Source organism: Drosophila biarmipes, chromosome 3R (genome assembly GCF_025231255.1).
Source record: "Drosophila biarmipes strain raj3 chromosome 3R, RU_DBia_V1.1, whole genome shotgun sequence".
Classification (NCBI taxonomy): Eukaryota; Metazoa; Arthropoda; class Insecta; order Diptera; family Drosophilidae; genus Drosophila; species Drosophila biarmipes.
The window spans coordinates 11,441,673-11,469,131 of record NC_066616.1 but is presented as its reverse complement, the minus strand read 5'-3'; the positions used below and the strand labels follow the sequence as shown (position 1 = coordinate 11,469,131).

Sequence of the window (27,459 nt, the reverse complement as noted above, 5' to 3'; positions counted from 1 at the left end):
CGGATAGTAAGTTTGATCATAAACATTCATTTAGTTTGGTCTTAAAAATTCAGTTTAAATCTCCTTTAATTTGCGCCAATTAGAATTAGTGGGACCATGTCGATAAAGAATATGAAATAACATTTTAAATATCGCTCGTTCCCACTCGTGTTCCACTTGATTTTTCCTCTCCGCCGTTCCAGCTAGTCTTCGGCATTACTACCATGGAGTTTTTGTTCAACGCTAAATACGTTTTCTTGGCAGCGCATATAAAAGATTTTAAAATAAAGACGGAATACCTTATTAAATTGCGGCTATATTTGAATTTTGAATGTGCATGCTCTAAGGAAATCGGATTTTCACACTGGTCCAAGTCCCAACCGTTCCTCCGTGATGGGCGAAATATCGATAGTCACGACATCGAAACCAGAGCAACCGTCGACTATCGATGCCCCCATCGGCGTTCCGCCACCTCTAGATCATCCAAAACAAATTCCAAACTCAAATCGGACGGTTATCAAGCGCGCTACTCCGCTGCCCCGAGGTATTCCGGAACCGAAGCACATATTTTTTTCTGAACCAAAAATCGGGTTATCGTGGTGACCGACTAATAGGGCAAAGGGGGAGTTAATTCCCCGCTAATTAGTTTCAATTGGGCGAAAGCAGAAAAGGAGCCAAACGATTACAGCGGGCGATGGAAAGAAGAGGCAGCAGCGACTGTGAGCAGTGATCGTGCGCTTGTGGCCAGCCATCTCTATCTCTCCCTATGTGCGTGTGTTTGTGCTGGAATGGAATGCAGTTACGAAAAAAATAAATAAATAATTGAGAGCGCCCGCGCTCTCCGCTCTCCGCTCTCTCCCTGCGCGCGTGTGAGTGTGTCCGTGGTGTGCCAGTGTGTGAGTGTCTCCATTATCGCCGGAGTAAAGAAACGGAATGAAATGTCTTTGCTAATGTAAACAGCGCAAAGAGAAACCCCCCGAAAAAGAAGCTGAAGCAGATAGCAAAAAGAAAGAAAGAAAAACGCGCGTCGCGACGGCTGAAAGGTAAAACAAAGTTTTCTCAGACTCCCAAGTACACAGAGAGAAAAAACGGCGCACAATGCCGAATCTGCAGCAAACCGCTTCGCAATCGCAGCCCCACCTGCCTCCCCACCACCTGCGACCTCACCCCCACCACCAGCAGCAGCAGCAGCAACACGCGCATCACCAGCAGCAGCAGCACCACCATCATCATCATCAGCAGCAGCAGCAACAACACCACAGCGACTTCCCACTTCCCGAGGGCTGGGACATTGCCAAGGATTTCGACGGCAAGACCTACTACATAGACCACATCAACAAGAAGACCACCTGGCTGGACCCCAGAGACTGGTGAGTGTGCCGGAGGAATTGGCAACTAGGGAAACCAGGGTGCCAGAGGGAGGGGGTTCCAAAACAAATCCCAGATCAATCTTATAGGGGAAATAAGCAGTAAATTCTATCTGAAGATCAGCTTCAAACAGTTTGTAAGGTCCGAATTACTAACTGTTAGATCCAGCTGACTACTCAAAATGCACAACAGAAACACCAGTAAATAGTTACAGTATCATCAAACTATGGTTGTGGATGTGCACTAAGAGGTGGTGTGACAAACTATACTAGCACAGACAGTATCCATAAGAACGTATCTTAAATAATTGTTCTCTGATTTCCATTTTACAATAGGTACATTTTATTTTTATAATAATTCCGCACCTTTTTGGTATCTTTATAAAGTTGAGCAATAACGGCATCTTTAATAGTTACTTTTAAAAAGCATAAAGATACTTTTTAAAGATCTTGGAGCATGGCGCCTTGTGAGTGTCCGAAAAACCCACAAAACAAAGGATTAATGTTTTCATTTAGCTCAATCTTAAGATGTCCCCTTTTTGCTCACAAAAGTGAGGAGCCCAGGTGAGAGAGCGGCAGTGAGCCGATTCAGGAAGCTTGGGCAAACAAGCTGAAAAAACCCATATAAATTCCGATCCGAAGCGCTCTTGAACCGGAAAGAAAAGGTGCGTGCTGCAGCTGTGTGTCGTGTGTGTGCGAGTGTGACTGGGGCTGTGTGTGCGAAGGAATGCGCTCGGTGGGGGCAAGAGGAAACAAAAACAAAAAGACCAGGCGGGCAGGGGCAGCAGCGAAATAAATTACATATTTTAAACAAGGCAACAGCGGCAGCAGCAGGCAAAACAAAACGAAAACGGAACGGGGAAAAAACTTGGAGTAAACATTCCGATTCGATGATTAAGACTCCAAATATAACTGAACTGAGCTGAGAGTGGCAACAAACAAAAAATGAATTGTAAAGGCAAAGACAAGAAAAAAGTGGGGACGGGAAAACGAGAGAGCAAAAGTTAAATAAAGCTCGGCGAATGATCTGCAAAAAATAAAGGAAAACAAAACCAACAAACTCATACGTAATGGGTGCGAGGGAGAGGGGGAGAGAGGGCGAGCGAGAGAGCTGCGATCAGGCCATGTATCTCATAGATACATTTTACTGTGCCGTTCGCTCACATTTTTCGTCTCGCCTCTCGCTCGCACTCGCTGGCCGGCCCCTGCCCCACACTCTCCCCCTCCGTCGCTCGCTCTGCCCATAAACAATTGCAAAATGTACGTAGGAATTTTTGCAGTTTCGAAATAATTGATTTCCGAAATTCTTCGCCCTCTCGCTCAGTTCAATCTTTCGGGTTTCACGGCGAGAAAAAGTATCTTCTTATATGAAAAGTGATTTATAGCCGTTTTTCTTTCGGATTTTCACTGCAAGATGTTCCGTGAACCGATCATCGTTTTATGTCACATTTTCTCGCTGTGCATTTCCATCTTTGCTCGCCTTATTGTTTCAGCTCGTTTGAGGCTGTGTGCGCTTCACGCTTTCAATTAACACAAACATTCCCTTTGTTTGTTTCAAATTGCATGGACATTGTTGAAAATGTTTCACTGAATTCAGCGTTGTGGAATTTCAGCATTCTCCTCCGCCCGCCTTTGAAAACGAAACGAAACATCTGCGCATTTGCTAGGGTTATGCATCGAGTAGATTGTATATGCACACATGTCGTAGGAATGTCTGCCAGTGGGCACACAAAGCAGCGATCTATGTGCGTTCCGATTTCAGGGTTATAGGCATCTTGAATCTGAAGGATGTTCAGGGCCTCAAGCGCGTCGTTACAACCTAATTGACCCATTTTCTAGGTGATCTATGTGGTTCCCTAACAATGTTCTGAAGGGATGATCTTATTATTGTTATTATTTATTATTTTTCCAATGTATAGCAAAACATTTCAACATCTTTTCAATACATTTCCCCGTTTCGGCTCCACATTCCCCAGCGTTATAACTTTACCCCTTTGTTGGTACTTTAAGCATAATTATTTACGCTTTTTCGCCACCTCTCTGGCTGTCTGTCGATCGATCCAACGATTCCAACACGCGTTGCTATTGAATTTTAAAAATTGCTGCCGGTAGCGCGCAAAAATTCCAATAAACCATAAATAAATTTCTACAATAAAGCGAAGCGAGCCAGGCCTCGGGCGGCCTTTAAAGGCCTCGCCACGTTTCGAGCACAGCCAACCGAAATCACAGAAAAAATAAATATCTATTCCAATTCGAGTATGCGAGGTCGAATTATCGATACCCTTGAAATTGTACCGATAATTGCTTAGCCCATATTCTCAAAGGTTTTCTAAAATTATCCGAGAATGTTTGCAGAACTGAAATGTCCGCTTTAATGACCCAAACATAATGTTCAAGAACTCAAAGCTGGTAAATCCCATTGCTCGGATGAATGTTTCAAGTTATTCATTCCGAAATTCATGACAAATCCCATGGAATTTCCAATACACCGCGTGTTTGACTTAATAAATGTTTCACTTGTTTGCACAGCATTTCAATGGGCGGTATTTTTTGTGATTTTTGCTGCTGTTGCCTCTCTTGTTTTTTTTGGATAAACAAAAGTTAACAACGACTTGACTTGGCCATGCGATTTGGCATTTTTTCGCCGCCGCCACCGCCGACTTCTTCTTTATTTTCTCATATTTTTGGCCAATTGTTTAGCCACAAACGAGGCGGCGACACAGTGGAATATTTTTTGTGTGCGTTTTTGGACACAAAACGTGTTTGGTGACAGTTTTTCGATCTATTCATAGGATCCCAAAAAGCACAGGAAAAAAACAAAGTATAAAATAGCTACAAAGTCGGTTGGCTACCACTTGAGATAGTGACTCGAACTCGTTTGTTTTACATAAACTCAAATCGCCGCCAAAAAGGCCTAGCGAAAGCGCCTAACGATCGCTGTCATAAGTCGGACAGTGTGGCGCCAGCGGCGGGGGCTGTACTTGGAGTATCTGCATCCGATCGGTAGCTCAAAAATTATAATAAAAAAGAGATAGGTGCACCGGAAAAAATGTAATGTGGTGTTAAAATACAGGAACTTTTTTGTTTCAGGTTTTAAAGCTACATTTCGCATTAATATACCGTAGATACTTTTATATCTGGGAGTGCAATTCTTCGAACTGCTATGGGGCTTGAACTCATTAATGTAGTAGGCCAAACTTATTTGATTTATAAGCACAATGAGCTGCATTTCCCTCCGTGTACTCCACTCTCGACCAGATTGTAGCGTTCTAATTCCACCTGTGGAATTTTAATTCGAGAGCGGACAACCGAGCGGTTGGCCCGATGGATCGCTGGATCGACCAATTGCATAACGAACGCAAATCAGGCGATCGAAACAAGAGCTGGAAAAAATGAAGAAAAATAGGACTGGGGAGAGGCGTGCATGCGTGTGCTGCCAGGCATTATGCATTAGATGTGGCGATTTCTATCCGAGTCAAAACGAGCTAAAAATTTGCATAAAATTCAATTTGGCTTTTGCAGCGAAAGATGCCAGCACATGTGCGAGTGTGTATTTAGATACGTACCCATCTATCTATATATATAAATGCATACATATCTACCTATATGCGCTGGCCTGTACATGTATAGCAACTTGGAAAGCTGCAAAACGGCATTTTTCATTTAATAAATTGCACAAGGCAATGCAGCAACAACAGCGGCAGCAAGAAAAGTGGAAAGAATGCAGATGCAATTGCCGTTTGCTGCTGCACCTACAGTGATAATTGCCGCACAAACAATGTCAAAAGATTGCCAATCAGTGTGGAATACATTTGTAAACGCTTGGTAACCTAAAAACAACAAAAGCTTGTTTAATAAGTCAAGAGAACAACTTGGGGTTTAATCATTCATAAGTTATAGTTAAGATTAATAAGAAAATATATACGATAGGATATGAGCCTGATTAATATAATATTATAATTGATGTATCTGATACATATTTTTTTCATTTTATAATGTATCAATTTGATATTATTCACTTGTAAAGAGGATAAAACTAATGAAAATATTAATTGATCTGCTGTTTATTTGTGCACATATGGTACAATTTCAAATTTGTAATTAAACAGCAGTTGCACTTAGGCAATGGCCACTGTACGCGGCCAACAGATGCAGATACACAGCAGCGGCAACAGGCAACAACAGCAGCAGCATGGATTGCATTTGTGCAACAAGTATTTCCACTTAACAACAGCAACAACAGGGAAGAAATTGTTGTTGCTAGTGTTGCAGTGCTGCTGCTGCAGTTGTTGCAGTGTTGCTGTTGCGACTGCTGCTGTTGCTGCTGCTCCCTGCTGCAGTCCAAGTCGAAGCCGTGATTACAATTTGATTACGCGCATGAATGCAACGCGCGGCTTTGCCAGCAGCAACATTTTCTAGTTTGCTGTATGCGCGGCCCAAAGCGTTCAAAAATATTTTCTTTTGCACTTGCGATCCGCAGCAGCAGCAGCAACAGCGACTGCAACTGCAACTGCAACAGCGACACTCGCTGGCCGCAGATAGGCACATGGGCACATAATGTATCTGACAGATACATAAGCGAACTTTAGTCGCTCCTCGCACCGCATGTTTTGCCCATTTTAGCGTCTGTTTTTCCACCAAAGCCGCTGCCGCTGCCGCAGCAACTTGCCACCAACTGCCATCTAAAAAGTGGCAACAACTTCCAGCCAACGACAACAACTTCCAGCAGCAACAACTACTACTACGACGACGACAACGACGGATCTGCAACGACTTTTCCTGTCTCGCACTTGTTGCATGTCAGCGGCGACGTTCTTCAGCAATCAACACTTGTGATTTTTATCAAGCATAATGATTTCCTTTTCAACATGTGCTAATTAAGAGGGTAGCAGGGGATGGCCGGGGGAAACAAGCCAAGGGTTCGTCTTTTTGCAGGCGGAAATCCAGTATGAATCTTTACTATAAAAAGTTAACCATCAACTTTTATTATACACAAAATGAAATTAGAATAAACCGTCGATATCTATATTATCTTATTATAAATTAAGCTTATAAGTAAAAGAGGAAGTAATGGAGCTCTATTTTTTATTAGTTGTATATCATGTCTTAAGGTTTAGTAAGGGGATAAAGGTTTTGAGAGGACTGCAGAAAATGAAAAATTCTTCATGTGTTATACATTAGTTTTAATGTAATCTCCTTATAGGTAACTTGTTGCCTAAGTACCTTAAACTCCCTGACCTGATCACTTGATTATTCTCACGGTGTATCGCACCTTAGGCCCTGTGATTGTGACTCTGCCTCGGACTAGCCCCCATTTTTTGCCATTTTTCCTCGTGAATCTCCAAGTGGCCAGCATATCGATTTATAATAATTCAGCTGTCATTCGCGCAGCTGAACAATTTTTCACTTACAGAAACTGCAGACGTGAGCAGAAAATTAAGTTACTCTACGCCCGGCGATTGTTGGCGATTTTTCAGTTTTCCAGTTTTGTTTTTCGGTTTTTTTCTGTCGAGGAGACGTGGATAGGGCTGCGATTCTGGTGGCTCTTTGGTCTGGTTATTACTGGCCGAGGTTGTGGCTCGGAATTGGGATTCCGATTTGGATTTGGATTTGGCTGTGGCAGTGGCTGTGGCTATGGCCTGGCTTTGGATTTCGAGCTGGCTGCCTGCACGCGCGATCCGCAGGCATTTCGCTTATTTTTATTTTCTTGGTTGTTTTTTGTTTTATTACGTCGGTTTTTGTTTTTATTCGCTAATTTTGCTTCTGCACTCGTCTGCATGCCAATCCGATCGTCGTCGTCTGGTCGGATTTTGCCATATGCTGAGCTGGCTCTTGTGTGATCGTGATGTGTATGTACATATGTACAAGGTACATAAGTATTTCGTAGTCCGTTCGAAAAATCTGAATCTGTGCAAAGGTAGCAATTTTCCTCCATGTACGAGTGCCAGTGCATGCGGCTGTGGAAAATAATAAAGCAAGTGAAATGAAACGAAACGAAATAAAAATACAGGCCCAGGAATGTGCACACTCAAGATAAATGGCAGTCAGATACTTTTTGTGTTTCGAGTCTGCCTGATTTTTGAAGCAGATTGGGGTATGGAATGTCCCATTTAAAATTAAAATAGAGTTCTCCTAAGCACTTCAAACATTCCGATTATTATTATAAAATTCCCTAGTTCCCTAGTTTGATATTTGTAGTGCTCTAAAACCAGAAGATCCCTTTTTAAAACGCCACTGTGGCCTGACCAAGGACGAAGCAGGCATTTATTCCATGCCCTGAGCATGTGTTTTTATTCAACTTCAGCTTCTTGAAAATTGCAGCTGTTCTCGGTACAGTAGATACCCCTGAAGGGGGTTTTTCATAAGACTTTAATCTTTGATCTGCTATTCGAAAACACTTTCCCATGAAATGCCAAGATCTGAAGGGGCAGGGCACTCATCCCCTTTCTCGATTTAATCGCTGGCAATTAATTGCCCTAATCAGGCACTGGACACGCTCGCTGTGTGGACAATGCCCAGTCGCTGTAATCAGCTGTTCCGAGAGCTGCCATGACTAAATACTTTATGGCCTAACCAGAAATCCAGCGTACAAGGCAGCCACACAAACACACGGACCCATAAACAGAGTGCAGACATTCCATAGGAGGCCCGGTCCTAAGCCGGGGATTTCAACTCCATCCCCGACTCTGGGGCCCTTTTGTTGACTGCACGAACAAAACTTTTGTATTATTTTTCAGTAGCACTTTCCGAATGCCATTTGAGTGCGCATAACATATTCTTAAAGTCTGCCCCAGAAGGGAGGAGATGCAGATGAATCTGCGGGGGGCTGTGCGATGATGAAGCTGATGGCTTCTGCGCAGGCGCACGCGTTGTTTTGGTCTCGTCTGTCATCTGGATACTCTTTTGCAGAGGGATTCTTACGCTGTTGAGATATTACATAGTATTAATATATAAAAGTTGGCAAAACGCGAATTCTTTAGGAAGTTTGTTTTGTTAGGAGAACAATTTTGGAAGGATCTCATATGTTTTGTAACATAAACATGATCACTTTGTTAGAGTATATGAACTTCGTAGTGTTGAAGTGGCCTGGCTGCCTTGTTTCTGCTCTTTCTGTTTCGTTTTTCCTCACATTTCTTTTCTTTTTTTTGTATCTTTCGGATGCGATGCGATGCAGCGACTGCAGGAGGAGCATAATTAACATGGTGGGGAGGGGGATCCGTGTGGCCGTGGCTGCGGAATGTATCTGAATCGGTAACTGTGTATCTCGTAGGTGTTCAAGTTGTTTGCTGCTGTTCGTTCAACTGTGGAATTTCGTTTTGTTGTCGAATTTATGGCCTAATGAAGTGATAAGGCAGGCAGAACGGGAGCGTGTTGGTGGGAAAGAGAGGCCGCGTTGGCCATATGTGGACTTTAGCTGTATATCGGCATTCCTGGGATGCCACTTAAAAATGTATCTGTATCTGTATGTCTGGCTGTATCTTTTGCGAAGTATCTCTTGGTTTTGGTTTTTTGTGCTTCGTGTGTGTGTGCTGCGTTTGCTGTCAAAATGTTTACCACAGCGCATAATTCATTCGCTCGTTTGCCCGATTCTTTTTGTTCGACTCGGCGCATTCTTGGGATATTTAAGCTGGAATTTATTGGTTTGTGGGTCAGGGCGAAAGAGCTTTCCGATATGCAATCGCATTCTGACGCCGCTCGAAGGAATGTGCGCGAAAAAGAGCGTGTTTTTTTATTTTCGCAAATCCTTATTTTTTTATTTTTTTCTGCTCCAGCTGCGAGTGTGGATATATACGAGATACGAGAGTATCTTTGTCACACGCCCATCTCTAGTTTGCGAGATACTCTGATGCAAGTACTGCTGGCACATAGGATGCACATTGCACATGGGATATATGGGATATGGCCTGGCCAACGAGAACCGGCTCAAAAAAGCGGGATAGCGCAATTTAAGTCGCTGCAGAGCGAGCGAGTGGGGCCTGAAAAATGTTGATTAAACTGCTTAAATGCGCAAAGCTGACATTCATGTCAAAGCAACTGGCTTTGCCTCCTGCTCTCGCCACATGCAACTTGCATCTCGGCGATTGCATCAAGCATCGCCTGGCCCGGCAAAATATGTACATAAATAAGAACATTTTTATGGGCTGCATGTTGCGCGGCCTGGCTGCAACAGCAACAGCACGCGGAATGGAATGTTTGCCAAATACAAAAAGCAGGGCGTAGCTTACATAGATACATATGTACACTGGAAAAAAGCAGATGTATCTGTGGGGTTTTTTAATGCGAATTGGGAAAATATAAGGAAAGTTTGACATTCCCTTACTTTACTTAAATATTGCTTTGAAATATATTTATGTGGTTTATATTCTACACTAAACACTAATATTTCCATATTTAAATGGTGGCCCGTTTCTGTTTTTTGGAAAAATACTTCAGACATCTAAAAATATTTATTAATTTCCTTGTATTTCTTACAGTGTACGCATGTAATGCTTTGATACATACATTCGTAGTAGCTTTGGCATTTAAGGCAATGCGCGCATTGCTTTAATAAATGCATGCACACTCAAACACACAAACACAAGCAAATTGCATTCAATTGGTGCCGCTGCCGCTGTTGCGAGTTCACAGCAACTTTGAAATATTTTCCGACAGCAACAACTATCGCTGCAGTTGCCTGCGCTCTTGCTGCTGTTGTTGTTGTCGTCGTCAGCCTATTTCCAAGCACAAAATGCATTTACTTGGCCGCACTCTTCTGGCATTCCCAACAACCCCAGCCCATACAACCCATACCCAACAACCCACCAACCCAACGCCCCCTCGTCCGCCCCCCGCCCATTTCGATCGTTCGTTCAACTAGCGACTGCGACTGCATCAGCAACTGCAACAGCGACGTCGACATTGCTGCATAGTTTGTTGCCGCTCTGGCTGTATGTGCACTGCGAGAAATCTCGAACTCAAAACTTACCTATAACTACGAAATTGTAAAGAACATTTAATGATTTATTTAATGGAACACTTTGTATAATACATCTGATGATAATAGCCATCATATAAAATATGTTTTTGTTTACCTCTAGTTTGATTTAATTCCCATTAGACAATATCTCTTTAACATCGTCTATTTCAATTTTGAACTTTCAAAAGAAACAATTACCAATTTTAAGTGTTGCAGACCCGCATTTGACAACTACTCTGCTCAAAAATGCGTATACTACTAAGTTTGTAATAAATACTAAATGGAACTGAAGAATTTGAACTATCATTATACACATGCCCTTTAACTTTTTTTAGTGTAATGTTGTTATTGCTGCATTCGTGGTTGTTGTTGCTAGCTGTTGCCCCCAGCTCTCTTGCCGTCCCGCTCTCGCGCGCAGCGATCGCAACAACCATCTTGTGTTGTTGGTATTTTTTCATGTTCTGCTTTCCGTGCTCCTTCGCACACATTGCTGTGCTCTCTCGCCGTGTGGCTGTTGTTGTTGCTGCCGTTGCTATTGTTGTTGTTTCATAGCGTAAATAGCAAAGTTGCCCGTACAATTTTAGAAGAACTTGTCAAAACCGCATTCCTGAGCCGCAGCTATCCCGCTCGCTCTCGCTGTGGCCGTCTGTCTCTCTCTCTCCCTTGAGACACCCATCTCTTTCGCTCGCCTTGCTGGAGGCAACAGCAACATCGCAGCAAACAGCAACAGCAACAACAACGGCAACAACAACGGCAACAGCAACAACCATTGCAACTGCAACGAGTTATTTATGCATGTTTGTTTATTTGTTTGCCTCGCAGTAAATGATCACATACACGCATTCCTAGATACACACGCACACGCTCACGCAGTTGCGCATCTGCTGCCGCTAATAAATATTTTGTACGATTTGTATTTGTCGCTGCCAAGAACAACAAGAGTGTCTGAATTGGCTTATATAATGCCAACGGCCAACCGCTAACAACACATACATACACACGCCGCATTTTTCGTGTTTTTCCTTATTGGTCTTGAAACACGCGCCAGAACTCGGTAAGTATCTTTTAATAACATTATGCAAATGCATCTGAAAGATAACCAAAACTTGTTGGCAGCTGTAAAGAGTGTTTTTACTTGCGGTGTCCTGGTTGTAAGGCAATAAACTCACAAAACTCAAAATATTTAGCTTCTTTAATTAAATTTAAATAATTAAAAGTCCAAATGCACTGAAATAAAATTGATTTCTCTTTAAAATTTTGCAATACAAAGTGTACTTGAAGTATAGCATCAAACTCTTCAAATTGTATCTTAAAGATAGCAAAAACTTGTCCTGAAACCGTTTTTATTATATTTTCGTTTCACCAATCTTTACGAGCCGACCCTGACCGCCATATTTTTGCGCACAGCAACATTAGAACGCAAAACCGCAGAACGACCCACAAACAAAAAATACGAAACATTCTTTAATCAATAAAAGCCAATCGGTTATGGCCAGCCGCGTCCAAAGGCAACAACAGGCGGACTAAAATTCCATGGTATGCCACGAGCGCTTACCATAAAGTTGGAAATCTTTCAAGTTCTTTTGCCATCGGAATCGGAATTGGACCTGCCATGTGAATATCTCTGCGCCGAGAGATAAACAAACAAACTGATCCGCACCGAACCGAACCGAAAATGCCAGAAAAAGATATCTTGGAATTTGTTTCGTTTCGTTTCGAACGGATTTATATAGAAATTATTGTTATGGCACATTAGGAGAAGTATGAAGAGGCGCGATGCCGGGAAGAAGGGTGGGGTGCATGCATAATTTATTTAATGGCCCGGCGTCAAAAATAACAGCGAACAACAAATTTGGCTACATTTTTGCATACTCCAACAATAAAGACCAGACCAACCCGACGACGGCACAGAAACAACACAAAATCTTAAACAAAAGCATATTTATTTATAAAACAAAAGGCGAAACACGACGATGTATGAAAAGAAGGCAACAAAAATAAATGCGGCAAATAACAGAAATGTTAATTGGCCCATTTGACATGCGGCATTTTTGCGCATTCCATCTCTTTCGGGCCAGCTTTCATTCGGCTCATTATTATTATTTGTAGACAACGTTGAAAAGTATTTTCGTGTTGCTGCCGCCGCACGGCATGTAAAGCGAAACAAAAGCGAGAAGAAATAATGAATAAATATTTGAAATAATTTTGGCCGTGATGTGAATTCCCAAACTGTCTGCAGGGACCAGGGGAATACGCGTACCTATTTATAAAAATATGTACAATGTACACATTTATTTGGCCAAAAAATTGCCAAAGTGTCTGCGCAAGCCAATTGGCTTCGTAGGTGAAAATCTAGAGATTCTTTTTAGCCCATTTGTCTGTAATTAATTATGAAATAGCCGCAAGTAAATCCGTACAAGTGCTCGGCAGGAGGCGCATTTGTTGATCTTGGCAAGGCTTCTTATGCTTTTAGAATTTTTCCACGGAAATATTTGAATTTCTTTTATGAATCTTATAGAGAAATCCTGTGTATTTGTGGATCGCCAAAGTGTCTGCCAAATGCGAACGAAAAAGTCTCTTGCCCCAGTTGGTGATACACATATGTATGTTGTGATCTATAAGGTTGAATAAAAATGAAATAACAGAGAGGAACTTTTCCCAGGAACGAAGAAAATTCCATAAAACCAATATATAACCGCTGGACTGCCTTTATGCAGTTTTCATGCTAATCCATAAAACGAAATGCTACCTTTTTACTTGATCTTGACAAGCTTATTCCTTTGTTGGGCTCGCTCCCACAATTAAAGGGTGCAGGGCATTAGCATTTTACCATGGAAATGTACGAAATTCCCATCAAAACCCCCCAGCCACCCCACTGCACTCCGATCCCCCCATCCCAGATCCAGATGTGTAAGTGAGTGCATGTGCCCAGGCACATATTCCCAGTATTCTGGGTTCAATTCGCACACACACGACCCCGTGTCTGGAATGCGGGGCCCCAGCACAATGGAATGGCATGGTATCGTACGGAATGGAATGAAATGGGAATGGCTGTGGGGCATGGGGCGTAGGAATGGGTAGGGGCAGGGTCCGGGGGGACGGGCAGGGAACTGCCCCTGCTCTGCTGCATTATTGCGGGCTAAATTCTATCAGATACGATACCCACGAGTATGACGATCGGGCGAATATAATTTCGAGGCGGAGACGTTGACGTCGTTCAGCTCGCGTTTTGCGTTCGCGTTCGCATTCACGTTTTGCAGTCGGATTTTTCGCCTTATTATTTCAATATATTCGATATGTGTATGTGAACGATCTGTACGATACAGTGCCGTTCAAAATTGCAGTTAAAATGCCTTTGAAATGGGTTATATTCGACATAATACATCTATTTCTAATCTTTTAACAATCTATACTTACTTTGGCATAAGATGTGTGATATCTATTGCTAACTATACCATCCCCTCAAATATTTTGATCAGTAGAACTGCCCTCCCAAGTGCATTTAAATATCGATCACCTTTTCTACTATGCTGAAGCGAGCTGTAATATATACACAGGGGATACAGACATATGCGATCTCGCCTCGCTTGGCGCACAGTCGCACAGTCGCTTGGTTGCTCTGGTATGTGAAGGTCGCAACAGTTGTTTTGTTAATGACAGAGTGTACAACCGCGATCGAGGGGCCAACAACTACTACTCACACATGAAAAGTAACAAACACGAGATGGCTTACGGCTATTAGCCAAGCCAACTTCAACTTAACTCTGCAGTTGCATTCGTCTTCGAGAAAGGAAAAAAGCGAAAGAGAGGAGTATAAAAACAAAGGGGCTCCAAAGTATCTCCGTCTCGGGGTTCTTGGCCATGCATCTACTTCGGCGGTTCCCGGAACCGACTAATGTCAGGCCAAGAAAAATGCACAGGTGGACACTTTGAAGTCTGAAAAGCTTACCAAAAACAAAATAAGAGAAAAATGCAAAAGCCATAAGCCAAAAACGAAAGCAAAACAAACTTTGTATTTGTTCTTGACGCTGCCAAGGTTCCCAACACACACTCAAAATTAGTAGGAATTTTCGTGAGCATATAAGTTAGGATCGGTTGAAAACATTTTGGCATGTTCCATGTGGGCGAGAGAAATGTTTCCGACTTGTCGTGTCGTATTTAAATCTTTTATAATGCGCATACCGAGAATTTTTGTTGACGTATTGAATACCGTCTGCATATTTCCCGAAAATCGAAATTTAAATTCATTTTTAGGCCGAAGTATTACAGAACAGATTCTTCCATTTCTCTCCACTGCTGATTAAAGCCAAAACGATCGCGTGATTTTGTTATTAACATTTTTCATTCATTGATATCTGATTCACCATTCAAGTTCCGATAACAGGAGGTATTTTGATAGGTGATTTAATCTATTCGTATGAGGTCAATAAATACAACTGAATGGAAAAGTTTAATCTACCTAATTGAAAAGAAAGAATTCTTAAGTTCTGATAGGGAAATTCGATTGTGATAACAGGCCTATTTTTCAGTTGATTGTGCAGATAATACGAAAATAGATTTTTGGGTAAATACAAGCTGGGTTCTGGGTTCTGATAAAAAATGGGGTTTGTACAACTCGGTGAACTTTGCTTCTGCCATTTAGCTTTCGAGTTTTGGCAATTACAGTGGCCGCAAATAGAATGCGGACCGAAGGCAAACGCAAACGCCCGTCAACAGGTCATTAAAAATCATAAATTTCAATTTAAGTTTATTTTGCTTTGGCTTTGGATTTTTGGATTTTGCCATGAGCGGCCAAGTGGGCACTCTTTGCATACACTTACTGGGCATTGTCTGTTTGTTTATGTCCGTGTATAGGTTCTATGAATTTTTTAATAGTTCATTTGTATGCAGTCGGCGTGCTCATGGCGCAAAAATTTATTTCAATTGTTCACTTTGGAATTTATGGCAGACATTTTGTGATTTCGAAATGTGAAAGACGGCGCAGAGCCGAACCAAACCCAGAGCGAACCAAGAGATTTGTGTATTTTTTGGGGGGCTTTGAAGATGGATAAGTTCTTCTGGGCCGTCATGTTTCCTCGCTGTGACTAATGGCAGATCGGCCCACGCCACTCGCATCCGAAGAATGGGGCCCCGAGGTCTGGGTCTCTGAGGTCTCCACATTCCACATTCCGGATTCCAAAGTCCCAAGTCCGTAATTGACACCCACTTGCCGAGCCGCCGAGTGGGCTGAAAAACACCCGAAATCCGTGCATCCCATTGGTCAGATTGTAAAACACTTTCCTAGATAGGCCGTCCCCAAAAAAAAGTAGAAACAGAAAACCCTCGTCTTATCTTGGCTCGACGCATGCGCAGTTCATTGACTTTTTCTCTCGGGTTTTTGTCTTTCTGTCGAAAATATTCGAAATATGCATAGAGACGGGCCATAAAAATGCATTTGATAAGCTTCACACCAGCTGGGGAGGGACATTAAAGTGGTTTCCGCTTTTTATCGCGCCGGAAGGAAGTGGAAGTGTGAGATAGACGAGATGCGAACAGGAAATGCAGCTAATATGCGCCGCTTTTCCACTCGCAAGTCTCAGCCAACAGCACTTGGAGCCTCTGGCTAAATGGAAAAGAAGGCAACGCACAGCAACAGCAACAGCAAACGACAACGAACACACGGCGATAAGATAAAACGACGTACGACGTACGACCTTTATAGCGTAATTTGATTAAGCTCGAAAATATTTGTCAACGCTCTCGACGCGGACAGATAATGGAACCCAGCCGACATCGCCGCCAGAAGCAGGGCAAATAATTTTACAGCAAATAATGTGAGCGATTATAATTAAACATTGTTTTCCACAATGAATCTGGTCTGAGGCATCTGCCAGATAGCGATCATGGGTTTGATTTGTGGTGTGTACCTAGCACTATAAATAGTTCTGGTTCCCTAAACTTTGGGAGGTAACCTGGTTATATCTTAGGTTGAGGTGTTATATAATGAACAGGGCTGTACTCTTGGGAAAGATTAGAATTTAAATTCTGGAGATATACTTTCTGACACACTCATTTATAGTCACTGAACCTTACACCATTTGGGAACCCAAGTGCTGAGATACTTCTCTCATTCGATAACTAACCTTCGATAACATCTCGATAACTGCCGCCTTCATTAATCGACGTTACTCAATAAATTATAATACTAAACTCATTAGACTTCACATATGCATCCTATAGAGTTAAAAACAAAACAAGCTCTATAGGAATATCCCATAATCTAGTTCGATAAGTGCTTTTCAAAGTGACCTAGGCCAACTGATTTATCCGATAAGTTAATCGCTCGACCTTTGAGTGTGTATTATCTTTCGCTGAATCACAAGCCCCTTTATATGGCCCGTCGTTCTGAAACGCACTGTACCCCGGGGCTGTAAAACTATTTCACAACCGCCAGCAGCGGGGGGTGTTGGTTCCTCATTCCCCAGAGCATAGCCCGTAATAAAAGCGTATAGTATTTCCGAGATAGGTATGTCAAGGTGATGTTTGGCCGCTCCGCTCTGCGCCCGGCCAGTCCGATCAAATTGGGTTATAACGTGGAGATTATACGATTCTTGCATACATCAACTTGACATTAATTTCCCAAACCACTCGGAGCTCGAATATAAACCGGAACACTTGCGGCTCCACTTGCGTGTTCGATGTCTCAGTTCCGCCAGAGCGAAATAATTGAAATAGAGTAAATCCGACGGCGGGGCTACGTGACTCGCTTTCAGAGTGCTCCAAGTGGAATTGGGCCCGTTTTTTGTTATTTTCTGTTGCTCGTCTGCCTAATATTATGCTTATTTCGGACATGATCATTTATACCACAGACCGACTTGATTGACGCAGGCCTCGATTTGAATTGCTAAATGATCTCGCTGGCTCGCAATGAATGGCCGGTTAATTTGTGAGATTCTCCCCGGGTGAATTCATTAAAGCCTATTTCAAAGGAATCAATTTGGAAAAGAGAATTTAAACTGATAGATAGATAGGAATGCCAACTTGCGATCCATGGTTGAAGACCTCTAATACGGAACTTGGATGGCGAACTTAAGAGCTGAGATAAGATTTAGAGCTATGAAGAAGAAAATATTAATGGGTTAGGGGGCTTGGAGCATTAAAGATTAAAGTAAATGGAATGAAATGTTTTGCAGATATGCACACTTAAGATAGCTTTAAGCGGAATAGATAGAAACATTATGCCAAGCTGAGATAAGAACTACAGGTTTATAAGCTTAAGTACCATTAAAAGTCTTGCAGATTAAAGTAATTGACCAACTATAAAGCACTGGATTTTCTGCGCTCTTTATTAGGCAAAAACAAATCCCCCAATGAAACATTTTTGATTTGCTGTTTATTGGTCATCAAGTGGTCGACTCCGCAGACCATTTCTTACTGGTTATGGCCGCGAATTAGCATAAAACTCGACGTGAACAGTTAAATAATATGGTTGATGTGCGCTCCTAGGTGTGTGTGCGTAGTATCTGTGTGCAGTTAACTTAAGTGCCCCTAATGACAACTTTGCTGGCCCCTCGCCATCACCATCGCCATCGTCTTCGTTGTAGTTTTTATTTTATTTTTTATTTTCATTTTCCCCTCGACTGGGCCATGCCATGCCCATGTTTCACTCATATTGTGACACCGAAATTCATGCTGAAATATTTTTGGTCCGAAACTTGTTTTTCCCCATTTTTCCCCCACCCCTGCGACTTGTTTTATTTTTTTTTAAAGCGCGAATTTATTACAGCGCTTGGTCGACGCTGCGTCGCCGCGCCATAAATATTTTGTTTACAATATAATTTAATTTATGCAGATTTCTTGTCCGCTCTTTCGGCGGACACGTTTCTTGGTGCGCCCACAGGAGCGGCCAAGAAAATAGGCCTTCTTTTTAAACCGAAAATTACGCGTTCTTTAGCTCAAGTCAAATATTAGTATTATTTAAATATTATTATAAATTTCTTTACCTAAGTATATTCTTGAGCTACCTTGAGCTAGTATACTTTTAGTATATACTTTAATATTAGTATTTTTTATATAATACATATGTCAAATCTTTCCTTTGGCTAGTATACTTTTAGTATATACTACAATATAAGTATTTTTCAGTATAATGGCTATGCCAAATCTTTCAGTATTTAACTATATAACTATTCCTAACTTTCTGATGACTTGGTAATTTGGTTTTCCTAAGTTTAAGGGTACAAATTTTCTGTGGAGCTGTTTCTAATAAATCCTTTATATGACTGCTCAAATTTACCCCAAGCTGTTTCCACATGCCACACATGCATATCAGAAACCAAACGTTACGTTTAATGTGGGCTGGAGTCAGTTTCGAGTAAACTGCTAAAAGGCCAACAAGTCGTTAGTCGCTCGTTAGCCCGGCTGACTGGCTGCCTTCCCCTTTTCCCCCCATTTTCGCCAGCATCTGCAAAAGTGCCAATGAAGCCCTATTACTTGGTAACCCGTGCCCCGCCCACTCGCCTCGCTTTTCATTGATTTTTCCGTTCGATTTACGGGAGGGGGTTCGACTGGGGTCTGGTTCTGGAGGTGGTTGTATCGTCGAGACATCGATGATGTCTCCGGGGTCAAGCGCTAATGGAAAGCCCATCAAAATTTGCATACGATTTTCTTATTGAGTTAATTAAAGGCCCATAAAAACGGCAGCCGTTTACCGAACTTAATTGCCACTCACTCACAGCCGCACTTGACACCTGTCTGCCGAAAGGGGAGCTTCTGATTAAATGACAGGGTAAGCCGTTCTCAAAGGTTCGGGGAATTTTATGTCCCCCAATGAATGGTCTTTCCTTGGGGAAGACAGTAATTTTATCTGATGCGGGGATTTGCATTTCAGAACTAAGACCATAAGACCTAATTATATAAGGTGTTGAGAGAGAGAGATAGGGGCCCAATAAAAGATTGATGGAAATATGTCAAGGAACGTAGGAAAGCTATGGGAACCCAATAGAAGATAGATAGAAAAATAACACAGGAAGTACCAAATTATATAATTTATGGAACCTAGTAAAAAAGATAGAAAGAAAAAAATCAAATGTTGTTTCAAAGAAAACTTATTTTGAAAGATTCTAGACTATACTAAAAATAGTAAATAAAAATAGTAAAAATAGTAAATAGGAACCCAGTAAAAGATGAAGAGAAGAATATCAGTGAACATAGAAAACTTACTTTGGATAATATTATTTTTCTAATACTTGCTTCTTGTTACTTATCCAGCGCGTTTTCTTAGAAGCAATCAAAGGCCGTTGGCAGTGCAAGCTGGCAAACTGTGCCATTTACTTAACTTGGCTTACAAACGGCAGGAAAAACAAAGAGTTGGCTAAAAACTAAATACGAAAATGTTGTTGATTTACAATTATGAAACCCCCGAGTTGTTGACATCGACGGGCCACAATACACGACGACATCAAAAATCAGCGTCGCCGAGTCAAAGTCATGTATTTTTCGCTGCCGATTGTCTTTGGCGATCGTGAGATCGGTTTGGTTCGTTTTGTGTGTCAAATGTGGAGCTTTGGACCCGTCTCTGTGGAGAGACTGGCACATGTCTCCGGCTGCATTTGTGTATCAGTATCACTTTATTTATTCATGCTCGGTATCTATAGTTTTTATATTTTTCTGCCCACCATTCGGTGTGTTTTTGTGTCACTTTTCTTTTGTTTTGCTTGGGAGCTTCGAGTGCAAAGTGGATGAACCTTGTTCCGTTTATTAAAGGCGTGCGTTTAATTCAATCAACTGCAGCAAATACACTGGCGTGCATGGAGGTGTACATACTATATCAGCGGCAAGCTGTCGCCAATGACTCTTTAATATTAATGGGAGTCCCTGTCCAAGTGCACGTTCACACGGGAGTTTCGCCTATAGGAAAGTGTACCCCTAAAAGGGCCAATAGAGAATTGTTAATTAACAGGAAATAAGCAATTTATGCTCGGTCTAAGGTTGAGTGCAGGTATTTAGTATCTGCATTTTGTCACACTTTCACCAAGAAACGTGACATCTACCTAAATATCTACCTATGGTAGAGATAAGCCTTGAAACACTTAACTCGTAGAATGTTTTCAAAGTCAGTTCTTCGGACGTCATCGATGGCAATATAAGATAATCACTTGATTATATGGGAATTTTTGCGATGTTTATTCTACAAATCAAGCCAAATATAACCGCAGATTAACAACTGTTTAGACCCATTATGGAACCCACTATCTCGCCTTATTTATGATCGAAATGCTGTTTGCAGTGCAAATTCAAAGTCAGGAATTTGCCACAAAATCCATCTTAGTCAGCGTTCGATTTCGTTTTCAGTTTGTTTTCGTTTAGACATCGCGGTATTCCAGTCAATCATAAACAAAATCGATTGTTAGTCCCAGCTGCGCTAATTTTATTTTCAATGGCTGCGTCAACACTCGATTCCGGATAAAACAGCCGAGCCGAAAAATATGTCTAAAAAGGCAAACAGCAAACAGCAGGCAGAAGGCTCGTGGCCAGATATTCTCAGAAAATGCCAACTGCAATCTGGGTGTCTGTAAACACATCTAATATATGCGATGGCCGCACAGTGCGTTTCGAAACCATAATATTGGCCCAACCATTTATTATATCTGACAGCTGATTCAGGCTAATGACTCAGGTTGATATTGTAGATTATAGCCACCCAGTGCGTATACGTAATAGTATTTCTATTTGTTTTCTGGCCATAAGTACGCAGTAAACAATGACAAGGCCGTTGGCTTTTAATCAATAGAGAATAAGTGATATTTCGATGACACGGGGTGGTGCAATCAAATGGTTTATAGTTTTATGTACCAGTAGACAGGTGATCTTCAATCATCATCAGCGCCGCATATCGTTCGTTGAACTGCATGCCATAAAACGATTTACAGCCACGAAACGCACTGCCCCGGCTATCTATCGCATATGGCGCAGATTTTATTATCTGTGTGTATATTCTGCGGGAGCTTCTTAATGGCTGTGCGAATTCCAAAGCAATGATTAATTAACAGTTCGCCGAGGCCTAATGAAAAACAAAAATACCATTTATATACGCAATTGGGGGGACCGTGCGTATGTCTCAGCAATCAATCCACCGCGATTAGCAATTATCGTTGGAATGCGAAAATGCTGTTGCCTGATATTGAAATTGAGTTTCGCAAACAAACAGAAGGAGGACGACGTCGTCTTGTCATCGTCATCAGTTGGCGTTTTCGGCTTTGGGCCTTCTTTTTTCCGCCGTTTTTACTTTTTGTTTTGCTTCTCAGCCAGCCGCACTATGCGCGGAATATGGCATCGATAAGATTAGAGGTATTTCGCATTTGGCAACAGCAAACAGATCGCAGACATTCCGCCGCATGGCTGCGGTAAAATTGGTATTTCTGCGACACTCTCGACAGCCAGAGACATTTGCCCACTTTTACCCAAAATGCACACAGGAAATGCCGGCTAATCTTATCGAATTCCAAGCTCTAACTGGCGTGGGAAAGCTTTGAGATACATCTAAGGGAACTTTTGTTTTAGCCATAACATTCATGTACATCTTTCTACATCTTTTTGGAACTATTACTAATTTATCCTCCCATTTACTACATCTTTGCAGCTACACAAAGCCGCAGACCTTCGAGGACTGTGTGGGCGATGAGTTGCCCGTGGGCTGGGAGGAGTCCTACGACCCGAACATTGGGCCCTACTACATCAACCACCTGGCGCAGAGCACCCAGCTGGAGGACCCGCGCCAGGAGTGGAAGAGTGTCCAGGAGCGGATGCTGAGTGACTATCTGTCGGCGGCGCAGGATCAGCTGGAGAACAAGCGGGAGATGTTCGATGTCAAGCAGCAGCGACTTCTCTGGGCCCAGGAGGAGTATAACCATCTGAAGCTGGCCGCCAGTCGAAGCAGTCGTAAGTATCTATTAGCTTACCATCCTTATAAGGTCGAAGTAATAGAGCCCCAAAGAAATCTTACACCAAGAACCATTTTTTAATGGTTTTGATTTTCTTTTTTCCATATTACCTAACAAGTCTGGCTAGATCCCATTGCTTAAACCCTATTTTCCAAGTCGTAATCAAAATAAATGTTTTCTCTAGATAATATCACAAAATTTAGCCATAAATCTACAAAGAAGTGCTATTATTCTGAAAACTCAGTCTCCCCTTACATGCAATTGAATGAAACCCTCTGTTTTCCCCTTCCAGTGTGTTCTTCCTCCAGCTCGATGAGCCGGCACGATCCGGAACTGCTGAGGGCCGACCTGATGTTGGCCAGGGAGCGCGTCCACCAGCTGAAGCAAGAGCTGACCCACATTACCAATGATATATCCTACACGGAGCGCGGCATGAACACGCTGTACTCGGTGGGCGAGAAGATCAATGCCCGGGAGAACGGCTGCTACGACATCGCAGAGGTCCAGGCGATTCGCGAGGAGATGCTCAAGGTGCACAAGTCGCTGGTCTCCGGCGAGAAGGTGCGCGAGGAGCTGATGCGCAGTCTGGTGCAGATCAAGAACGAGCTGAGTCGCCAGCAGATCAGCGAGGAGAACGCCGACCTAGCCTCGCCCTTCGACCGCGTGTGCGTGGCCAGCCAGACGGATCTGTGCGGATCATCGGGGGACAACCTGAACGGAGGAGCCCGCTTTGCGGAGATGGCCAAGACCAAGTTGCAGTACGCCGAGTGGCGAAAGCACATCAAGAAGCTGCAGCAACAGCTGGCCGACCACGTGGAGCGCATAGAGCCCGGCCAGCTGGAGTCGGACAAGGATCGCATCCTGCTCATCCAGGAGAAGGAGAAGCTGCTGAACGATCTGAACAGCATTTCGCTCAAGTCGCGCAGCGAGGAGGAGAAGCGGGTGATCCAGCAGACGCGCCACAAGCTGGAGGAAGACCTCAAGGAGGCCTACGAGGCGAACAACACGTGTGTGGCCAACCGGCTGCGCTTCCACGAGGAGAAGCAGCTGCTGCTGGACAAGCTGCAGGAGGCCCTCAAGTCCACCAAGCTGCTCGAGGAGCGACTAAAGTCCTTCTCCTCGGAGAGCACCTTCTCCATCAGCAGTGGCAGCAGTCTGGGCTCCCTGTCCACGGCCAGCAGCAAGAGTGCCCTGAGTTTCACCGACATTTACATCGATCCCTTTGCCGTGGACTCGCCCATTGACGTGGTCGATCTAAGGCGTCGCTCGCAGAGATTGTTCCAGCAGCACCAGCAGCAGCGCCTGCATCCCGTCCATCCTGTCCTTCAGCAGCAGCAGCAGCAATCCACGGAGGTCACGCTTTCGCCTAGAAGCAGCCTCTCCATGGAAACGCCGCCCGCCTCGCCGATGAAGTATAATCCGGGAGCGGATCAGGCGCCACAGGTCCTCAAAGAGGAGCCCACCTATGCCAATGCTCTGCCCGCGCCGCCCGCCTACACAGCCCCGCCCCCAGTGCCGATTTCCGGGGTGAGAGCACGTCCCTACGACCTGGACTCCACTGTGCTCGACTGCATGATGCTGGAGGCCAAACTGCAGAAGCTGAACATGGGCACGCCGCTCAACTTGGCTGCTGCCCCTCTCTCCCCCATTTCGGAGAAGCCCTCGCTGCTGGATCTGCCGCAGGAGATGCTCAGCCGATCCTCCTCCACCTCCAATACTCGATCCGTTTCGGCGGCGGTCAGCAATGAGTCCGTGGCCGGCGATTCCGGCGTCTTTGAGGCTTCGCGTGCTCATCTGCCGCGCAAGGAACTGGCCCAAGTCCAGATTGGCTTGAAGTATCTGAAGCAGGAAGGAGTGCTCGTCGTGTCTCTGGAGCGGGCCAACAATCTGCTGGCACTTTGGACTGCCTCGGCGGACAACTCGCAAGTGTAAGTGTAGAAGCGTTATAGAATCTACCTAGGAAATGCTCATACTCATACTTGATTACTTAACAGGTATCTACGTGCTGCGTTGCTGCCGAATTCGCTGACCTCCATTAGGACCAAGGCACTGAGCGATTTCCAGAAGCCTGTCTTTAATGACACATTCGCCGTGCCCATCACGCTGGACAAGCTGCTCACCAAGAGCCTGCAGGTGACAGTGGTCACCATGACCGGGCAAAAGGAGGAGATTATTGTACGTACCCCTATATAACTTTTCATTTGGAAATATCTAACGTGAGTTTCTTCGCATTGCAGGGCACTGTGCAGATCAGCATGGCCGAGTTTAACCCAGAGGATTCCACATTGAAGTGGTACAACGTGCTGAGCTCCAAGTTCATTCCCAGCTTTGAATCCCTGGACATTCCCTCCACCAGTGCCGCAGCAGCAGCAGCTGCCGTTGCCGCCAGTAATGCCCCAGCCAGTGGCAACAACCGGGAGGAGTCTTCGGACGAGTCCACCATTACCTCCTCCCAGACGTCCACACTGACCAGAAACCAGGCGCCTTGCATGGAGCTTCAGGAGCAAATTGCCGCTGAATTGCTGGAGCTGGGACCACTGAATGAGCCAGAGTGCAGCGACGATGATGATGACGATGAAGAGGAGGAGTTGGATGACAAGCAGCTCGTCAGCGATGTTGGCCTAATGAACTGTAAGTTCAAACGAATTATGGTCAACCAAATATTTTGTTTAATATTTCTTTGATTTTATACAACAGCAAGCGGCATGCTGGATGCCTATCTGCAGAACATGAAGCAGGAGTTCGCCGACAAGGAGACCAACACTGAGCGCGCTTTCCTGCCGGAGAAATCCCGTGGGCAATCGCAGCTGATGGACGACAGGCCAGTGAAGCGATCCCAGACCTTCACTCCCTCAGCGGCGGTCAGCAAGAATCGCTATAACTGCCGACTCAATCGCAGCGACTCCGACTCCGCGATGCACTGCGGCCTAGCGCCGCACACCTTCCAACGAGGCGCCGCCGAGCGACGATCCCTGCGCTTCCACACCAAAGCGCCCAAGTCAGTCACAAGTAAGTCCAGCAAATATTATTCATTATGAATTAAATACAAAAAAAATTGGTTCTAAAACCAAGAAAGCGTACACAAAGGCTAAAATTTGTAAAAAGGTTCCTAATTGATTTTTTATTTCAGAACTGCATCATACTCACATACCCCGCACCAGTTTGGACTTGGAGCTGGATCTGCAGGCCCAGCACAGCAAGCTCTACTTCCTCAACGATCAAATTGCCAAGCTGCAGAACCTTAAAGAAGTGTAAGTGCAATTTAATCCCTACTTAAAGATCCATTTATTAATTGCTTGTTTATCCAACAGTTTGCAGAAGGCCTGTGAGAACAAGGATCCCCTCGTGGCCGCCTGGGCCATTGAGAACGAGGAGTTCCAGCGCCTGGTGGCTCGCGCCGATCCTGCCAAATGCCCAGAGGAGCGCCAACTGCAGAAGCTGCTGATGAAGACCGCCAAAGAGATCCACAAGCTGCGCAAGACCAAGGTGCCCAAGGGCTGTCCCGATCTGGTGTCGTTCAAGTAAGTCATAATTGGATTAAGCCCATTAAGAAACTTTGTTAAATGTCGATGTTTACAGGGAGAAGATCACCTTCTTCACTCGCAAGGGACTGTCGGTGCCCGAGTTGCCCAGTGAATTTACCTTGCCGGAGGCCGATCCCATCGAAGAGGAAGAGGAGGAGGAGGAAGAGGACGAGGATGAGTTCTACAATTCAGCTGAGACGGCAATCGCCATCAACACGGCGTTGGTGGCCAGCAGCAACCGAAACAAGAATCTCAGTGAGCACCACCACAGAGCCGCCAGTGGGGCAGTGCCCAAGGTACCAGCACCTACTCCCGCTCCAGCTGCCAATCCTGTAGCTACTCCCGTTGCTACTCCTGCTGCCACTCCTACAGTTACTCCCGCTGCCACTCCTGTGGCTACTCCTGCTGCCACCCATGTAGCTACTCCCGCTGCCAATCCTGAGGCTAAGCCAGTCGCATCCAACGATGCCGAGCAACAGCGCTTCGACTACGTGGTGGACCGCAACTACGGCGTGGAGGTGTAGCCCCTTCCGCCACAACCCCCCATCTTCGCTGTACATTTTTGTAATTAATGTAGTATTTATTTTCACTAAGCAACAAGTATTTATGTGTATAAACAACTGATGTAACAAATATCTGTGCCTTATAGAGAACGTGAACGTGAGAGAACGTCGGACCACGCTAGAAATGATATATCTACTAGACCTAAGCCCTATACTGTAATTAGATTAGCCAAGAAGCCGCCTAGCCCTTCATAAAACCATAGTCAGTTGTACAAATTGACCCCCACTGATGACCATATAAGAGCAACTAAGAGATACAAACCACCAAACCCAACGCCCCAAAACAATTTGCCCGACCCAAAAAGAGAAATCAAACCATAACGCGCACATTGTGCGTTCAATGCCTTCAAATTCATATTGAAACCAACTGTATTCTTAAGACTTGAGCAAAATTATACGAATGTTTATGAATATTTTTATACGCATCTAGGAATAGTTATACCGCTTCGATTACCCCAAGCCACATATACACAAAACGTGAGGAGAGAACGTGAAATATTTATTATATTGATGGATCGGTCGGTGTAGCGCTCGAATCCAATCGGTTAGGTTAGTTAGCTTGCGTTTTTGTTAAGCTCAATACGAATTCTTATACTGTAATTTTTTTTATAAAAAAATCCTATGCAAAAAAATGAAACAACACAAAAAAAGTGAATGTACCATATTAGATAATCGTCACTATGTTAGCTTTAAGAGCGCCCCTAACCCCCCGACAATGCCACCATTGAAAAGCGCATAAAAAGAGATAAACTATGAAATGAGACCTTGTTATGCTTTCCAAAGCGAACCTGTTAAAACTGTTGACTTTGAAACTTTGCCGTGGCGCACTGCGTTCGTATGAAAAGAAAAGAAATGAAATTACCCACAGCTCTAGTTTAGTTCAGCTTTGCACGTGCAGTTTTCCAGGCTCAGTGCAAGCGTTGCTGTTGTTTATGTTTTCACTAACCAGACCCACTCGAACCCAGCCCCTAAAGCCCAAAGCCCAGGCCCGACCCAAAATCTAGCGAGTAGTACCAACAAACTGAATCAGAGCCCGCATACATATTTTTTCTATACCATAGTAATTTTAGTTGTAATAAATTATATGAAAGTGAACCTGTATATTGTAATTGTGCAATAAACAATCAAAAAAATACTGACATAACTGAA

The 27,459-nt window shown here is 43.8% G+C and overlaps 1 protein-coding gene across 1 annotated transcript; it reads left to right on the top strand.

The window, feature by feature from the left end:
* The first annotated feature begins 471 nt into the window (after positions 1–471).
* Positions 472–27,459, top strand: LOC108031589 (protein kibra). Its single transcript, XM_017105158.3, has 9 exons — positions 472–1,349; positions 21,923–22,221; positions 22,516–24,151; positions 24,218–24,398; positions 24,461–24,854; positions 24,921–25,232; positions 25,354–25,474; positions 25,535–25,744; positions 25,803–27,459. Exons 1-9 carry the CDS (start codon positions 1,078–1,080, stop codon positions 26,269–26,271), a joined length of 3,894 nt encoding a protein of 1,297 aa, XP_016960647.1. The 5' UTR covers positions 472–1,077; the 3' UTR covers positions 26,272–27,459.